Below are 17,500 nucleotides of genomic sequence, written 5' to 3'. Positions count from 1 at the left end.
CGCTCTGAGGACACACACGTTAGGGCCCGCTCTGAGGGGACACACGTTAGGGCCCGCTCTGAGGGGACACACACGTTAGGGCCCGCTCTGAGGACACACACGTTAGGGCCCGCTCTGAGGGGACACACACGTTAGGGCCCGCTCTGAGGGGACACACACGTTAGGGCCCGCTCTGAGGGGACACACACGTTAGGGCCCGCTCTGAGGGGACACACGTTAGGGCCCGCTCTGAGGGGACACACACGTTAGGGCCCGCTCTGAGGACACACACGTTAGGGCCCGCTCTGAGGGGACACACGTTAGGGCCCGCTCTGAGGACACACACGTTAGGGCCCGCTCTGAGGACACACACGTTAGGGCCCGCTCTGAGGGGACACACGTTAGGGCCCGCTCTGAGGGGACACACGTTAGGGCTCGCTCTGAGGGGACACACGTTAGGGCCCGCTCTGAGGGGACACACACGTTAGGGCCCGCTCTGAGGGGACACACGTTAGGGCCCGCTCTGAGGACACACACGTTAGGGCCCGCTCTGAGGGGACACACGTTAGGGCCCGCTCTGAGGACACACACGTTAGGGCCCGCTCTGAGGACACACACGTTAGGGCCCGCTCTGAGGGGACTATGAAGACCACCTTCAGCTCTCCGTTCCCACCGAGCTCCACGTTCCCACCGAGCTCTCCGGCTCCAGCTGCCCGGACCCCAGATGATGAGCGTCCTGGCGTAGGACCAAGGGGGCGGCGGCCATATGCTGCCAGGAACACACGTCTGCCTCGCTGGGACACACGTCTGCCTCGCTGGCTTGGCAGGTCTGGGGGCCCGGCCAAGCCATAACCACCGGTGACGCAATTAACATTTGAAAACCTGCGTCAGCCAATCAGACGCCACAGAGATCCTCGGACAAAATGGCGGCCGGCGCCAGAGGGCTGGCTTTAAGAGACGTGACCTCAACGGCCGTTGAGGTCACGTCACTCACTCATTCACACGGGAATGTGTGAATGAGTGAGTGAACGACGTGAGGGGTGAACGTGGCTGAGGGGTGCAGGCGGTCTCGGCGGGTCAGCAGCCCCCCACCTCACAGGCGGCGGTGTGGTGCTGGGGGTCCTGCTCCTCCAGGAGCCGGGCCAGGGAGCGGCCGCCCAGGCGCTCCTCCACCTCCTCCGACTCGGAGACCAGCTGCAGCAGCTCGTGGTGGTCCTCAGCCCTGGGACACACAGGGGGCGGTCAGAGGACTGCAGTCAGACACCTGACCAGCTCAGAGCGCTGCAACACCGCCCAACGTTCACCCGTTCATCCACACAGCGACGGCGGAGTCAGCCCCGCAGGGCGACAGCCGGCCGGTCAGGAGCAGTCAGGGGGAGGAGGCGTCTCGCTCAGGGGACACCTCCACACTCACAGCTAGGAGGAGGAGGAGCCGGGGATCGAACCAGCGACCTTCAGGTGACCAGCCGACCTGCTCTGCCTCCTGAGCCACACGCCGCCCTGCCCAGCAGACTACAGGAGTACCACGACCGTCACTTCTCCTCCGCATGTTGGAGGACTCTGAGTGACGGCTGCAGGGTCCCGCATCAGTCCACTGGCGCGCAGAACCAAGACGGCGGCTGGGTGAGGTGTGGGTGAGGCGGTGGGGGGAGGCGGTGTGGGGGAGGCGGTGTGGGGGAGGCGGTGTGGGGTGAGGCGGTGTGGGGGAGGCGGAGTGAGGGGGCAGGGGGAGGGGCCTACCTGGCCTGGCGCACGTGTAAGCGGGGGCAGTAGTGGTGGCGGTGGCTGACCAGCGCCACACAGGGAGGGGGGGCCTGCTGGGGCATCAGGGGCTCAAACACCTCCTCCAGGACCGGGTCTGGAAGACCCAGGAGAGGAGGAGAGAGAGGAGAGGAGGAGGAGAGAGAGGAGGAGGAGGATGAGGAGGAGACCACGAGACACCTCCTCCAGGACCGGGTCTGGAACACAAGACCCAGGAGAGGAGGAGGAGAGAGAGGAGGAGAGAGAGGAGGAGAGGAGGAGGAGAGACAGGAGGAGAGAGAGAGAGAGGAGCCTGTCTCAGAGAGGAGGAGGCCCAGGAGGAGCAGGGAGGGGTGGAGTCTCACCTAGAGGGTGGAGGTGGGGGCTGACCAGGCAGATGTAGTGCAGCTCTGGGACGGCGTGGAAGACGGCTCTGTGGAACGATGCGAGGCGTTTGATTGGTTACCTGACATGACATCATCATCATCATCATCATCACGCTGATGTCATAACCCCGCCCGGCCCTGAGCTGCTGGGTTCCCTGTGTGGGAACCAACTCGTCTACTTGCTTGCTGGTATTTCATTCAAATGCTCTTCAGTGTTTTGAGGCCAGAGGTCAAACGTGTTGAGTGTTGAGTTTCCTCAGAGGTCAGGGGTCACCTCAGGATCTCTCTGACGCTGTCCGGGGCGAAGCCAGGCTGGGCCACGAAGAGGTGGAGGAACAGCGTGTTGAGGGGCTGCAGAGGAGAGGAGAACGCCACACGGTTGCTAGGTAACAGATCATCCTCCCGACGACGGCCCCCATGTTACCACTAAGGACCACCCACCGTGAGGGTCCCGGCCTGGAAGTGCTTCTGCATGTAGGACTCCCAGTGGGCCTGGTCCACCAGACCCCCGATGGGGTGGTCCAGGAAGGAGGCGTGGCCCACCACCTCACCCCCCTCGCCGGCCAGGGTCACCGCCAGGTTGGCCCGCTCCCTGGACGCACAACGCACAGCGTTTACATCACGACACAACGTTTACATCATGACACGTTTACATCACGACACAGCGTTTACATCATGACACAACGTTTACATCATTACACAGCGTTTACATCATGACACAACGTTTACATCATGACACGTTTACATCACGACACAGCGTTTACATCATGACACGTTTACATCACGACACAGCGTTTACATCATGACATAGCGTTTACATCATGACACAACGTTTACATCATGACACGTTTACGTCATGACACATTTACGTCATGACACGTTTAAATCATGACACGTTTACGTCATGACACGTTTACATCATGACACAGCGTTTACATCATCACAGTGTTTACATCATGACAGCATTTACATCATGACACGTTTACATCATGACACAGCGTTTACATCAGGACACATTTACGTCATGACACGTTTACATCATCACACAGCGTTTACATCAGGACACGTTTACATCATGACACAGCGTTTACATCAGGACACGTTTACATCATGACACAGCGTTTACATCATCACAGTGTTTACATCATGACAGCATTTACATCATGACACGTTTACATCATGACACAGCGTTTACATCATGACACAGCGTTTACATCATGACAACGTTTACATCATGACACAGCGTTTACATCACGACACAGCGTTTACATCATGACACAGCGTTTACATCATGACACAGCGTTTACATCGCGACACAGCGTTTACATCATGACACAGCGTTTACATCACGACACAGCGTTTACATCATGACACAGCGTTTACATCATGACACAGCGTTTACATCACGACACAATGTTTACATCATGACACAGCATTTACATCATCACACAACGTTTACATCATCACACAACGTTTACGTCATGACACGTTTACGTCATGACACATTTACGTCATGACACGTTTAAATCATGACACGTTTACGTCATGACACGTTTACATCATCACACAGCGTTTACATCATGACACGTTTACATCATGACACAGCGTTTACATCATGACACAGCGTTTACATCATGACACGTTTACATCATGACACAGCGTTTACATCATGACACGTTTACATCATGACACAGCGTTTACATCATGACACAACGTTTACATCATGACACAGCGTTTACATCATGACACAACGTTTACATCATGACACGTTTACATCATGACACAACGTTTACATCATGACACAACGTTTACATCATGACACAACGTTTACATCATGACACAACGTTTACATCATGACAGTGTTTACATCAAGACACAATGTTTACATCATGACACAGTGTTTACATCATGACACAACGTTTACATCATGACAACGTTTACATCATGACACTTTTACACCATGACACAGCGTTTACATCATGACACAACGTTTACATCATGACACAACGTTTACATCATGACACGTTTACATTATGACACGTTTACATCATGACACAACGTTTACATTATGACACGTTTACATCATGACACAACGTTTACATCATGACACAGTGTTTACATCATGACACAATGTTTACATCATGACACAACATTTACATCATGACACAACATTTACATCATGACACAACGTTTACATCATGACACGTTTACATTATGACACGTTTACATCATGACACAACGTTTACATCATGACACAGTGTTTACATCATGACACAACGTTTACATCATGACACAACGTTTACATCATGACACAGCGTTTACATCACGGCCATGAGGTCACGATGTCAGGTCACCGAGGTCTGGACCTCTGGAATTATTTCCTTATTTCCTAAAACATATAAATATATATATAAATATACATTTATTTTAATTATTATATATATTTTTATCATAATTTGTTTAATATATATAACCGGCGCTATATAACTGCATAGTCAAAAGTTGAATGTGTATGTTGCTGTCGGGTCGTGTTCCAGGTTTCACTTCGGTGTGGATTCTGCTCGTCCAGAAACGCAGTGAGTGAGCTCCATTAAGAGAGAACCCCCGGGACCCCCCCCCCCCCCCCCGCGGCCCCGGTCGGTACTCACAGCAGGTGGATGACGTTGACCCGCCCGAACACCGACCCGGCGGGGGGGGCCAGCAGGGCGTCGATCTCCCGCGCGTCCGCGGACTCCGTCCTCCTCGCGGCCACCGCCTGCTCCTCACCCCGCACCGACCTCACGGTCCGCATCCCGTCCTGGACCCGGTCTGGAGACCCGACGGGGGGGTCTGGGGTCCTGGACCCGGTCTGGAGACCCGGCGGGGGGGTCCGGGGTCCTGGACCCGGTCTGGAGACCCGGCGGGGGGGTCCGGGGTCCTGGACCCGGTCTGGAGACCCGGCGGGGGGGGGTCCGGGGACCTGGACCCGGTCTGGAGACCCGGCGGGGGGGGGTCCGGGGTCCTGGACCCGGTCTAGAGACCCGGCGGGGGGGGGTCCGGGGTCCTGGACCCGGTCTAGAGACCCGACGGGGGGGGGGGGTCCGGGGACCTGGACCCGGTCTGGAGACCCGGCGGGGGGGGGGGGGGGCGGGGGTCCGGGGTCCTGGACCCGGTGAGTAGACCCGGCGGGGGCGGGGGTCCGGGGTCCTGGACCCGGTCTGGAGACCCGGCGGGGGGGTCCGGGGTCCTGGACCCGGTCTGGAGACCCGAACCACGGCGAGGAAACCAGCGACACCCGCCGCTAATTAACGGACCAACGTCTTATCAATTGATCTGTGACTTGTAACAACGCAGGAATGACGCATAATAACAACCGCTAATTACTAACTAATAACTAATAACAACTAATTACTAACTAATAACTTAATAACTAATAAACTCCGTCTCATTCCGTCTGGTTTTAACAGTTAAACGTACTTTTCTATTTCATCAGAAGTCAACCGTCCGTTCCGTTGCTATGAACACCGCGCGACCGCCCCGTCGTCAAGGCAACGCAACCCCGACCGACGCCGCTGGGCGCCGCAGCGTTGCCAGATTGGGGACAGATTTTTTCCCCGCAGCGCCGATTCAACCGATTCAGTGTTGCCAGATTGGGCGGGAAACCCGGGGCCCAATCTGGCAACACTGAACACGGGGGAGGGGGTGAAGGGTCGCCGCGCGGAGCATGCCGGGTACTGTCATGGCGGCTCGGATCGGCGCTGTTTGTTCGACGTTGTTGTAGGAAATTCAAAATAAAGTATCCGTCCACCACACACACACAGCGGGTCTCCTCCGGGTCGATTCCGCCGCAGTCAGACGGGGTTGTGTGAGTGTTGCTGCCGACATGGCGTCCACGGCGGCCGGGAAGCAGAGGATCCCCAAAGTGGCGAAGGTAGGAGAGACCCCCGCGCGCGCTGCTGCTGCGCGTGAGGAGCCTCGAGAGGAGCCTCGAGCTCACGAGGGGGGGGGGGGGCTTCTGTAGAAGAAGGGGTTAACGACCAGGACTGAACTGACCAAAATCCACAACAAACATAACTTTCAATTGTATTTTTTCTTTTTTTTTTTCTCCATCTTTTACACTTTTAAAGTTATTAGTGTGGCGTCGTGTGTAGTGTTAGCATCGCTGCTACAGGAAGCCTGGAGGCTACTTCCACTTTGTTGTGTGATGATGTGTGTGTGGAGGAGAAGATGATGATCCCAGCAGCACGCGAGAGACTGACCTTCTGAGGTGTGCGTGCGTGTGTGTGTGTGTGTGTGTGTCTCTGCAGGTGAAGAACAAAGCGCCGGCGGAAGTGCAGATCACCGCCGAGCAGCTGCTCCGCGAGGCCAAGGAGCGTGAGCTCGAGCTGCTGCCGCCGCCGCCCAAGCAGAAGATCACCGATGAAGAGGAGCTCAACGACTACAAGCTGAAGAAGAGGAAGGTACGTAAGGTCCCCCAGGGGCTCGGCGTGAGGGTTGCGCTGCGGGTTGGGCCGATCTGGGTCTGACTCCCAACAGTTGGCTGACGTTTAATACATGAACGGTGTCTAAAGTAGACCTTCATCATGATGTAAAGTAGACCTTCATCATCACCATGATGTAAAGTAGACCATCATCGTCATCATGTAAAGTAGACCATCATCATCATGTAAAGTAGACCTTCATCATCATCATGACGTGAAGTAGACCTTCATCATCATCATGATGTAAAGTAGACCTTCATCATCATCATCATGATGTAAAGTAGACCTTCATCATGATGTAAAGTAGACCTTCATCTTCATCATGATGTAAAGTAGACCTTCATCTTCATCATGATGTAAAGTAGACCTTCATCATCATCATGACGTAAAGTAGACCTTCATCATCATGACGTAAAGTAGACCTTCATCTTCATCATGATGTAAAGTAGACCTTCATCATCATCATGATGTAAAGTAGACCTTCATCTTCATCATGATGTAAAGTAGACCTTCATCATCATCATGATGTAAAGTAGACCTTCATCATCATGATGTAAAGTAGACCTTCATCATCATGATGTAAAGTAGACCTTCATCATCATCATGATGTAAAGTAGACCGTCATCATCATCATGATGTAAAGTAGACCTTCATCATCATCATGATGTAAAGTAGACCATCATCTTCATCATGATGTAAAGTAGACCTTCATCATCATCATGATGTAAAGTAGACCTTCATCATCATCATGACGTAAAGTAGACCTTCATCTTCATCATGACGTAAAGTAGACCTTCATCATCATCATGATGTAAAGTAGACCTTCATCATCATCATGATGTAAAGTAGACCTTCATCATCATCATGATGTAAAGTAGACCTTCATCTTCATCATGATGTAAAGTAGACCTTCATCATCATCATGACGTAAAGTAGACCTTCATCATCATGACGTAAAGTAGACCTTCATCTTCATCATGATGTAAAGTAGACCTTCATCTTCATCATGATGTAAAGTAGACCTTCATCATCATCATGATGTAAAGTAGACCTTCATCATCATCATGATGTAAAGTAGACCTTCATCATCATGATGTAAAGTAGACCTTCATCATCATGATGTAAAGTAGACCTTCATCATCATCATCATGTAAAGTAGACCTTCATCATCATCATGATGTAAAGTAGACCTTCATCATCATCATGATGTAAAGTAGACCTTCATCATCATCATGACGTAAAGTAGACCTTCATCATCATCATGATGTAAAGTAGACCTTCATCATCATGATGTAAAGTAGACCTTCATCATCATGATGTAAAGTAGACCTTCATCATCATGATGTAAAGTAGACCTTCATCATCATCATGATGTAAAGTAGACCTTCATCATCATCATGATGTAAAGTAGACCTTCATCATCATCATCATGTAAAGTAGACCTTCATCATCATCATCATGTAAAGTAGACCTTCATCATCATGATGTAAAGTAGACCTTCATCATCATCATGATGTAAAGTAGACCTTCATCATCATCATGATGTAAGGTAGACCTTCATCATCATCATGATGTAAAGTAGACCTTCATCATCATGATGTAAAGTAGACCTTCATCATCATCATGATGTAAAGTAGACCTTCATCATCATGATGTAAAGTAGACCTTCATCATGGAGTTCGTTTTGCTTTGATCATTTTGCACGTTGTTGATTAACTCCGGGTGCCCTTCATGTTGACACAGTCCATACATGGACACAGCTTCCTGTGCAGACAGCCAATCACTGTCCATGACCGTCCTGTAAAGCGCTCTCCTCCGCCTGCAGGGCTTTGAGGACAACATCCGCAAGAACCGAACGGTGATCAGCAACTGGATCAAGTACGCCCAATGGGAGGAGAGCCTGAAGGAGGTCCAGAGGTACGCTCTCCTGTCACTCTACAGATGTTCCCACACCATTTCAATCCTTCCCATCCCGATACAGATTCCGATTCCTGAACTTGAGTATCGGCCGATGTCAAGTGTATACTGATACAGCATCTAGTATTGTTTTTGAGAACTAGATAATTTCCGTCTATAATCTATAATTATAATGACACGTTTGTATTCTTGTAGTTAAGCGTGAGCGTCCATGTATTTCCGACTTTGTAGCGTGAACGAACGTAGGTCGGGGATGACGTGTTTCCATTCCGACTTTCCACCTCCGCCCGTTAACCAACGTGGCGTAACGCAGCGTAACGCCGTGTACACCACCGCGTTGGTGGTGTTCTCTGTGCAGTAAACGAGTCATTTGATGGTGGCACATAGACGTGCGTACTCACCGAAACCAATGATGCGTTTAAGGCCATATCGGAAAACAACTGGACTGCTTGCCTGACTCTGTGTTTGTCCTGCAGGGCCCGCTCCATCTACGAGCGCGCGCTGGACGTGGATCACCGCAACATCGCCCTCTGGCTGAAGTACGCCGAGATGGAGATGAAGAACCGGCAGGTGAACCACGCCCGCAACATCTGGGACCGCGCCATCACCATCCTGCCGCGCGTCAACCAGTTCTGGTACGTCTCCGTCAGCACATGACCCCCTCACCCCTCAGACCCCCACAGCCCAGAGCCAGAAGCCCCCAAACTGACCCCTACCTGCTCCTCAATGACCTGTCTGTCTCTGTACTGTCTAACCCCTACCTGCTCCTTAATGACCTGTCTCTGTACTGTCAACCCCTACCTGCTCCTTAATGACCTGTCTCTGTACTGTCTAACCCCTACCTGCTCCTTAATGACCCGTCTCTGTACTGTCTAACCCCTACCTGCTCCTTAATGACCTGTCTCTGTACTGTCTAACCCCTACCTGCTCCTTAATGACCTGTCTCTGTACTGTCTAACCCCTACCTGCTCCTTAATGACCTGTCTCTGTACTGTCTAACCCCTACCTGCTCCTTAATGACCTGTCTCTGTACTGTCTAACCCCTACCTGCTCCTTAATGACCTGTCTCTGTACTGTCTAACCCCTACCTGCTCCTTAATGACCTGTCTCTGTACTGTCTGACCCCTACCTGCTCCTTAATGACCTGTCTCTGTACTGTCTAACCCCTACCTGCTCCTTAATGACCTGTCTCTGTACTGTCTAACCCCTACCTGCTCCTTAATGACCTGTCTCTGTACTGTCTAACCCCTACCTGCTCCTTAATGACCTGTCTCTGTACTGTCTAACCCCTACCTGCTCCTTAATGACCTGTCTCTGTACTGTCTAACCCCTACCTGCTCCTTAGTGACCTGTCTCTGTACTGTCTAACCCCTACCTGCTCCTTAGTGACCTGTCTCTGTACTGTCTAACCCCTACCTGCTCCTTAATGTACATTGTTTTGGATCAAAGTAGTCACTTATAACGTGATGTGAAAGGTAAATTAATAAAAAGATGATCTTTTCTAATTGAATGGAAATTGCGCAGAATAGTTCTCTTGGGGTAAAGTTTCAGTTTCTCACACACATTTAATGACATCATAGGATGCGTCCAATCAGAAGCAGCCCCTGACCCCCCCCTCCTCCTCTCCTCCCCCCCCCCCCCCTCCCAGGTACAAGTACTCGTACATGGAGGAGATGCTGGGCAACGTGGCGGGCTGCAGGCAGGTGTTTGAGCGCTGGACCGAGTGGGAGCCCGAGGAGCAGGCCTGGCACTCCTACATCAACTTCGAGCTGCGCTACAAGGAGGTGGACAAGGCCCGCAGCATCTACGAGCGCTATATCCTCACGTGTGTGTGTGTGTGTGTGTGTGTGTGTGTGTGTGTGTGTGTGTGTGTGTGTGTGTGTGTGTGTGTGTGTGTGTGTGTGTGTGTGTGTGTGTGTGTGTGTGTGTGTGTGTGTGGGTATGTCTTGGGGTTTGTGTGTGTGTGTGTGTGTGGGTGGGTATGTCTTGGGGTTTGTGTGTGTGTGTGTGGGTGGGTATGTCTTGGGGTTTGTGTGTGTGTGTGTGTGTGTGGGTGGGTATGTCTTGGGGTTTGTGTGTGTGTGGGTGGGTATGTCTTGGGGTTTGTGTGTGTGTGTGTTGTGATGTGTGTGTCTGTGTTGGGTTTCAAAACATTTAGTCTGAAGTGTGAGTGTAGATATAAGTTACGGCGGTATGATGTAGTCAAGGGTTTCGTAATTGAACACGCCCGTGCCACGTGTAGGAGAGGTTTGTTGGTTCAGGGACATGAGCCTGCTGCTGTAAAACAGTACGGGAGGCTGCTGTAAAACAGTACGGGAGGCTGCTGTAAAGCAGTACAGGAGGCTGCTGTAAAGCAGTACAGGAGGCTGCTGTAAAGCAGTACAGGAGGCTGCTGTAAAGCAGTACGGGAGGCTGCTGTAAAGCAGTACGGGAGGCTGCTCTAAAGCAGTACAGGAGGCTGCTGTAAAGCGTTTCACGGTGTCCGTCCTTAACCGCCCCGCCACTCGTCCTGGTGCACCCCGAGGTGAAGAACTGGATCAAGTACGCCCGCTTCGAGGACAAGCACGGCTACATCGCCCACGGCCGGCGCGTGTTTGAGCGCGCCGTGGAGTTCTTCGGCGAGGAGCACGTGGACGAGACGCTGTTCGTGGCCTTCGCCCGCTTCGAGGAGATGCAGAAGGAGGTGGGGGCGGAGTCGCGGAGAAGATGCATCAGAATCGTAATGAATGAACAATGCATGTAAACATACGGTAGATTCACTGGACTCTTGTTCGGCGTTGTTCCGGCGTATGGCGACGAGTGGTCAGCTGCTCCCTGGTGGCTCTGTGCTGCTGGTTCCTGAGCGCTCTGGTTCTGGTTCCTCTGAGCGCTCTGGTTCCTCTGAGCGCTCTGGTTCTGGTTCCTCTGAGCGCTCTGGTTCTGGTTCCTCTGAGCGCTCTGGTTCTGGTTCCTCTGAGCGCTCTGGTTCCTCTGAGCGCTCTGGTTCTGGTTCCTCTGGTTCCTCTGGTTCTGGTTCCTCTGAGCGCTCTGGTTCTGGTTCCTCTGGTTCCTCTGAGCGCTCTGGTACTGGTTCCTCTGAGCGCTCTGGTTCTGGTTCCTCTGAGCGCTCTGGTTCCTCTGAGCGCTCTGGTTCTGGTTCCTCTGAGCGCTCTGGTTCTGGTTCCTCTGAGCGCTCTGGTTCTGGTTCCTCTGAGCGCTCTGGTTCTGGTTCCTCTGGGCGCTCTGGTTCTGGTTCCTCTGAGCGCTCTGGTTCTGGTTCCTCTGAGCGCTCTGGTTCTGGTTCCTCTGAGCGCTCTGGTTCTGGTTCCTCTGAGCGCTCTGGTTCTGGTTCCTCTGAGCGCTCTGGTTCTGGTTCCTCTGAGCGCTCTGGTTCCTCTGAGCGCTCTGGTTCCTCTGAGCGCTCTGGTTCCTCTGGTTCCTCTGAGCGCTCTGGTTCTGGTTCCTCTGAGCGCTCTGGTTCTGGTTCCTCTGAGCGCTCTGGTTCTGGTTCCTCTGAGCGCTCTGGTTCTGGTTCCTCTGAGCGCTCTGGTTCTGGTTCCTCTGAGCGCTCTGGTTCTGGTTCCTCTGAGCGCTCTGGTTCTGGTTCCTCTGAGCGCTCTGGTTCTGGTTCCTCTGAGCGCTCTGGTTCCTCTGGTTCCTTTGAGCGCTCTGGTACTGGTTCCTCTGAGCGCTCTGGTTCTGGTTCCTCTGAGCGCTCTGGTTCCTCTGGGCGCTCTGGTTCTGGTTCCTCTGAGCGCTCTGGTTCTGGTTCCTCTGAGCGCTCTGGTTCTGGTTCCTCTGAGCGCTCTGGTACTGGTTCCCCTCCTCGCTCTGGTTCTGAGGTGGTGCGTCTCCCCCCCCCCCCCCAGATGGAGCGCGTCCGGGTCATCTACAAGTACGCCCTGGAGCGGATCCCCAAGACGCAGGCCCAGGAGCTCTTCAAGAACTACACCATGTTCGAGAAGAAGTTCGGAGACCGGCGCGGCATCGAGGACGTCATCGTCAACAAGAGGAGGTTCCAGTACGAGGAGGAGGTCAAGGTAGGCTGGGACCACTGGTTAGACTGGTTAGACTGGGACCACTGGTTAGACTGGTTAGACTGGGACCACTGGTTAGACTGGGACCACTGGTTAGACTGGGACCACTGGTTAGACTGGGACCACTGGTTAGACTGGGACCACTGGTTAGACTGGGACCACTGGTTAGACTGGTTAGACTGGGACCACTGGTTAGACTGGGACCACTGGTTAGACTGGGACCACTGGTTAGACTGGTTAGACTGGGACCACTGGTTAGACTGGGACCACTGGTTAGACTGGGACCACTGGTTAGACTGGGACCACTGGTTAGACTGGTTAGACTGGGACCACTGGTTAGACTGGGACCACTGGTTAGACTGGTTAGACTGGGACCACTGGTTAGACTGGGACCACTGGTTAGTCTGGGACCACTGGTTAGACTGGGACCACTGGTTAGACTGGGACCACTGGTTAGACTGGGACCACTGGTTAGACTGGTTAGACTGGGACCACTGGTTAGACTGGGACCACTGGTTAGACTGGGACCACTGGTTAGACTGGGACCACTGGTTAGACTGGTTAGACTGGGACCACTGGTTAGACTGGGACCACTGGTTAGACTGGGACCACTGGTTAGACTGGGACCACTGGTTAGACTGGTTAGACTGGGACCACTGGTTAGACTGGGACCACTGGTTAGACTGGTTAGACTGGGACCACTGGTTAGACTGGGACCACTGGTTAGACTGGGACCACTGGTTAGACTGGTTAGACTGGGACCACTGGTTAGACTGGGACCACTGGTTAGACTGGGACCACTGGTTAGACTGGGACCACTGGTTAGACTGGTTAGACTGGGACCACTGGTTAGACTGGGACCACTGGTTAGACTGGGACCACTGGTTAGACTGGTTAGACTGGGACCACTGGTTAGACTGGGACCACTGGTTAGACTGGTTAGACTGGGACCACTGGTTAGACTGGGACCACTGGTTAGTCTGGGACCACTGGTTAGACTGGGACCACTGGTTAGACTGGGACCACTGGTTAGACTGGGACCACTGGTTAGACTGGTTAGACTGGGACCACTGGTTAGACTGGGACCACTGGTTAGACTGGGACCACTGGTTAGACTGGGACCACTGGTTAGACTGGTTAGACTGGGACCACTGGTTAGACTGGGACCACTGGTTAGACTGGGACCACTGGTTAGACTGGTTAGACTGGGACCACTGGTTAGACTGGGACCACTGGTTAGACTGGTTAGACTGGGACCACTGGTTAGACTGGGACCACTGGTTAGACTGGGACCACTGGTTAGACTGGGACCACTGGTTAGACTGGTTAGACTGGGACCACTGGTTAGACTGGTTAGACTGGGACCACTGGTTAGACTGGGACCACTGGTTAGACTGGTTAGACTGGGACCACTGGTTAGACTGGGACCACTGGTTAGACTGGTTAGACTGGGACCACTGGTTAGACTGGGACCACTGGTTAGACTGGGACCACTGGTTAGACTGGGACCACTGGTTAGACTGGGACCACTGGTTAGACTGGTTAGACTGGGACCACTGGTTAGACTGGGACCACTGGTTAGACTGGGACCACTGGTTAGACTGGGACCACTGGTTAGACTGGTTAGACTGGGACCACTGGTTAGACTGGGACCACTGGTTAGACTGGGACCACTGGTTAGACTGGGACCACTGGTTAGACTGGTTAGACTGGGACCACTGGTTAGACTGGGACCACTGGTTAGACTGGTTAGACTGGGACCACTGGTTAGACTGGGACCACTGGTTAGACTGGGACCACTGGTTAGACTGGGACCACTGGTTAGACTGGTTAGACTGGGACCACTGGTTAGACTGGTTAGACTGGGACCACTGGTTAGACTGGGACCACTGGTTAGACTGGTTAGACTGGGACCACTGGTTAGACTGGGACCACTGGTTAGACTGGGACCACTGGTTAGACTGGGACCACTGGTTAGACTGGGACCACTGGTTAGACTGGTTAGACTGGGACCACTGGTTAGTCTGGGACCACTGGTTAGACTGGGACCACTGGTTAGTCTGGGACCACTGGTTAGACTGGGACCACTGGTTAGACTGGGACCACTGGTTAGACTGGGACCACTGGTGGTCATCGGGGAACATCTCCATCCTCTACGTTTCCATTCAGGGCGTTTAGCGTTGGCTTACAGCCAAAGCAACATAACTATTCGTACACTATTCACTGTTCACATCCTCCACACTCCGCTAGGAGGAGGAGCCGGGGATCGAACTAGCGACCTTCCGTTTACAAGGCTGCGGTCTGTCTGTCTGTGCTGCTTGGTGACCTTCAGTGACCTTCAGTGACCTTGAATATCAACTGGCCTCTCTTGTGGTCAGGACCCTGAGAGGAAGCGGCAGGTGTACCAGGCCTGTCTGGACCTCATCCCTCACAAAAAGGTGCGCTCTGTTCGTCCTGATCTAAGCTGCCCCCCCCTCCTCCCCCCCCCCCCCCCCCAGGCCAACCCCCACAACTACGACGCCTGGTTCGACTACCTGCGCCTGGTGGAGAGCGACGCCGAGGCGGAGGCGGTGAGGGACGTCTACGAGAGGGCCATCGCCAACATGCCCCCCATCCAGGAGAAGAGGCACTGGCGCCGCTACATCTACCTGTGGATCAACTACGCCCTCTACGAGGAGCTGGAGGTCAAGGTGGGCCGGGGACCTGACCCGTCGTCGTAGATCATGAATGTAAACGGCCGAGTGCCTGAAAGGAAGCGTTTTATCGACGGTTGAGAACAAGAACGCGCGCTGGTTAGTCGTTAACAATGCCAGATGTCGACGGTGGTACGGGGACATCTGTAGTCTGTTGCTGCCCTCTTCCTGCGGTCTGTCTGTCTGTGTGCTGCTTGGTGACCTTCAGTGACCTTCAGTGACCTTGACTATCAACTGGCTTCTCTTGTGGTCAGGACCCTGAGAGGACGCGGCAGGTGTACCAGGCCTGTCTGGACCTCATCCCTCACAAAAAGGTACGTCTGGTTCTGGGTTCAAACCCCCCCCCCCCCCCCCCCCCCCCCCCCCCTGTTGTACTCAATGATTGAGCACCTCCATGAAATAGCCCTTTGACCTTTGACCTCCATAATGCATATAACGTCTCGACCCACTGACCCCTGACCTTTGGGCATTGGTTCGACTTTTATGCCTCTAACTTTGGGAGCGGCGGGACATGTGGTGGGCTTAACGTGATCCGACGCGTGACGATAGCGTGTTGCCCTGACACCAGAGCCCTCCCCAGCGGGGGGGGTCAGTGTGACCTCAGTGTGACCTCAGTGTGACCTCAGCGTGACCCCAGTGCATCTGACCCTGATCTCCTCTCCCAGTTCACCTTCGCCAAGATGTGGCTCCTCTACAGCCAGTTCGAGATCCGCCAGAAGAACCTCCCCGCCGCCCGCCGGGGCCTGGTGAGACACGCTAACACACAGCTAACGGCTAACAGACAGCTAACGGCTAACACACAGCTAACGGCTAACACACAGCCAACGGCTAACACACAGCCAACGGCTAACACACAGCTAACGGCTAACACACAGCTAACGGCTAACACACAGCTAAGGGCTAACACACAGCTAATAGCTGACACACAGCTAACAACGCCTCACTTACCACCAGCCAATGGCCGACAGAGTAGCTAAACAATGCTAAACGAATAAGGTTACAGCCTCTTGCGTTGCCCACTGACCTTTGACCTCTGCCCCCCCCCCCCCCCCCCCCCCCCAGGGCTCGGCCATCGGGAAGTGCCCCAAGAACAAGCTGTTCAAGGGCTACATCGAGCTGGAGCTGCAGCTGCGCGAGTTCGACCGCTGCAGGAAGCTGTACGAGAAGTACCTGGAGTTCAGCCCCGAGAACTGCTCCACCTGGATCAAGTTCGCCGAGCTGGAGACCATCCTGGGGGACGTGGAGCGCGCCCGCGCCATCTTCGAGCTCGCCATCGGACAGCCCCGCCTGGACATGCCCGAGGTAGGGGGGGGAGGGGGGGAGGGGGGGGTACAGCTACAGTTCTGTGGGCGGCACGTGGCTCAGGAGGAGGAGGAGGAGGAGGAGGTAGAGCGGGTCGGCGGCTGGTCACCGGAAGGTTGCTGGTTGGATCCCCGGCTCCTCCTCCTCCTCCTAGCTGTGAGTGTGGAGGTGTCCCCTGAGCGAGACGCCTCCTCTGGACCCTGACTGCTACCGGCTGGCTGTCGCCCTGCGTGGTCGACTCCGCCGTCGGTGTGTGAATGTGAGGCGATACTGTAAAGCGCTTTGAGTGGATGGATGCAGTCCCATCCAGACCACCCCACCCTCCAGACCACCCCACCCTCCAGACCACCCCACCCCCCAGACCACCCTACCCCCCAGACCACCCCGCCCTCCAGACCACCCTACCCCCCAGACCACCCTACCCCCCAGACCACCCTACCCCCCAGACCACCCTACCCCCCAGACCACCCCACCCTCCAGACCACCCTACCCTCCAGACCACCCCACCCTCCAGACCACCCCACCCTCCAGACCGCCCCACCCCCCAGACCACCCCGCCCTCCAGACCACCCTGCCCCCCAGACCACCCCACCCTCCAGACCACCCCACCCTCCAGACCGCCCCACCCTCCGGACCACCCCACCCTCCAGACCACCCGTACCTTAACGTCTCTGCCGCTCTCCAGGTGCTGTGGAAGTCCTACATCGACTTTGAGATCGAGCAGGAGGAGTTCGACCACACCAGGGACCTGTACCAGAGGCTGCTGCAGCGCACCCAGCACGTTAAGGTACGCTACGCACGCCTAGCACGCTAACGCTACACACGCCTAGCACGTTAAGGTACGCTACACACGCCTAGCACGTTAAGGTACGCTACGCACGCCTAGCACGCTAACGCTACACACGCCTAGCACGTTAAGGTACGCTACACACACCCAGCACGTTAAGGTACGCTACGCACGCCTAGCACGCTAACGCTACACACGCCTAGCACGTTAACGCTACACA

At 54.2% G+C, this 17,500-nt stretch overlaps 1 protein-coding gene across 1 annotated transcript; it reads left to right on the top strand.

Moving 5' to 3' along the window:
• Nucleotides 1–5,817: 5,817 nt before the first annotated feature.
• On the top strand, nucleotides 5,818–17,280 carry crnkl1 (crooked neck pre-mRNA splicing factor 1; the record flags this gene model as incomplete). Its single annotated transcript, XM_084490012.1, has 12 exons — nucleotides 5,818–6,015; nucleotides 6,392–6,544; nucleotides 8,391–8,482; nucleotides 8,959–9,117; nucleotides 10,131–10,307; nucleotides 10,997–11,165; nucleotides 12,331–12,501; nucleotides 14,997–15,188; nucleotides 15,446–15,505; nucleotides 15,857–15,937; nucleotides 16,254–16,493; nucleotides 17,179–17,280. Coding segments are annotated over exons 1-12 (1,644 nt in total), but the record flags the coding sequence as incomplete, so codon positions are not given.
• Between the last annotated feature and the right edge of the window lie 220 nt (nucleotides 17,281–17,500).

The sequence above is a fragment of the Micromesistius poutassou genome, assembly GCF_964030765.1.
Source record: "Micromesistius poutassou genome assembly, contig: SCAFFOLD_4854, whole genome shotgun sequence".
NCBI lineage: Eukaryota > Metazoa > Chordata > Actinopteri > Gadiformes > Gadidae > Micromesistius > Micromesistius poutassou.
The sequence above is the reverse complement of the archived record's forward strand: the minus strand, read 5'-3'. Positions and strand labels throughout refer to the sequence as shown.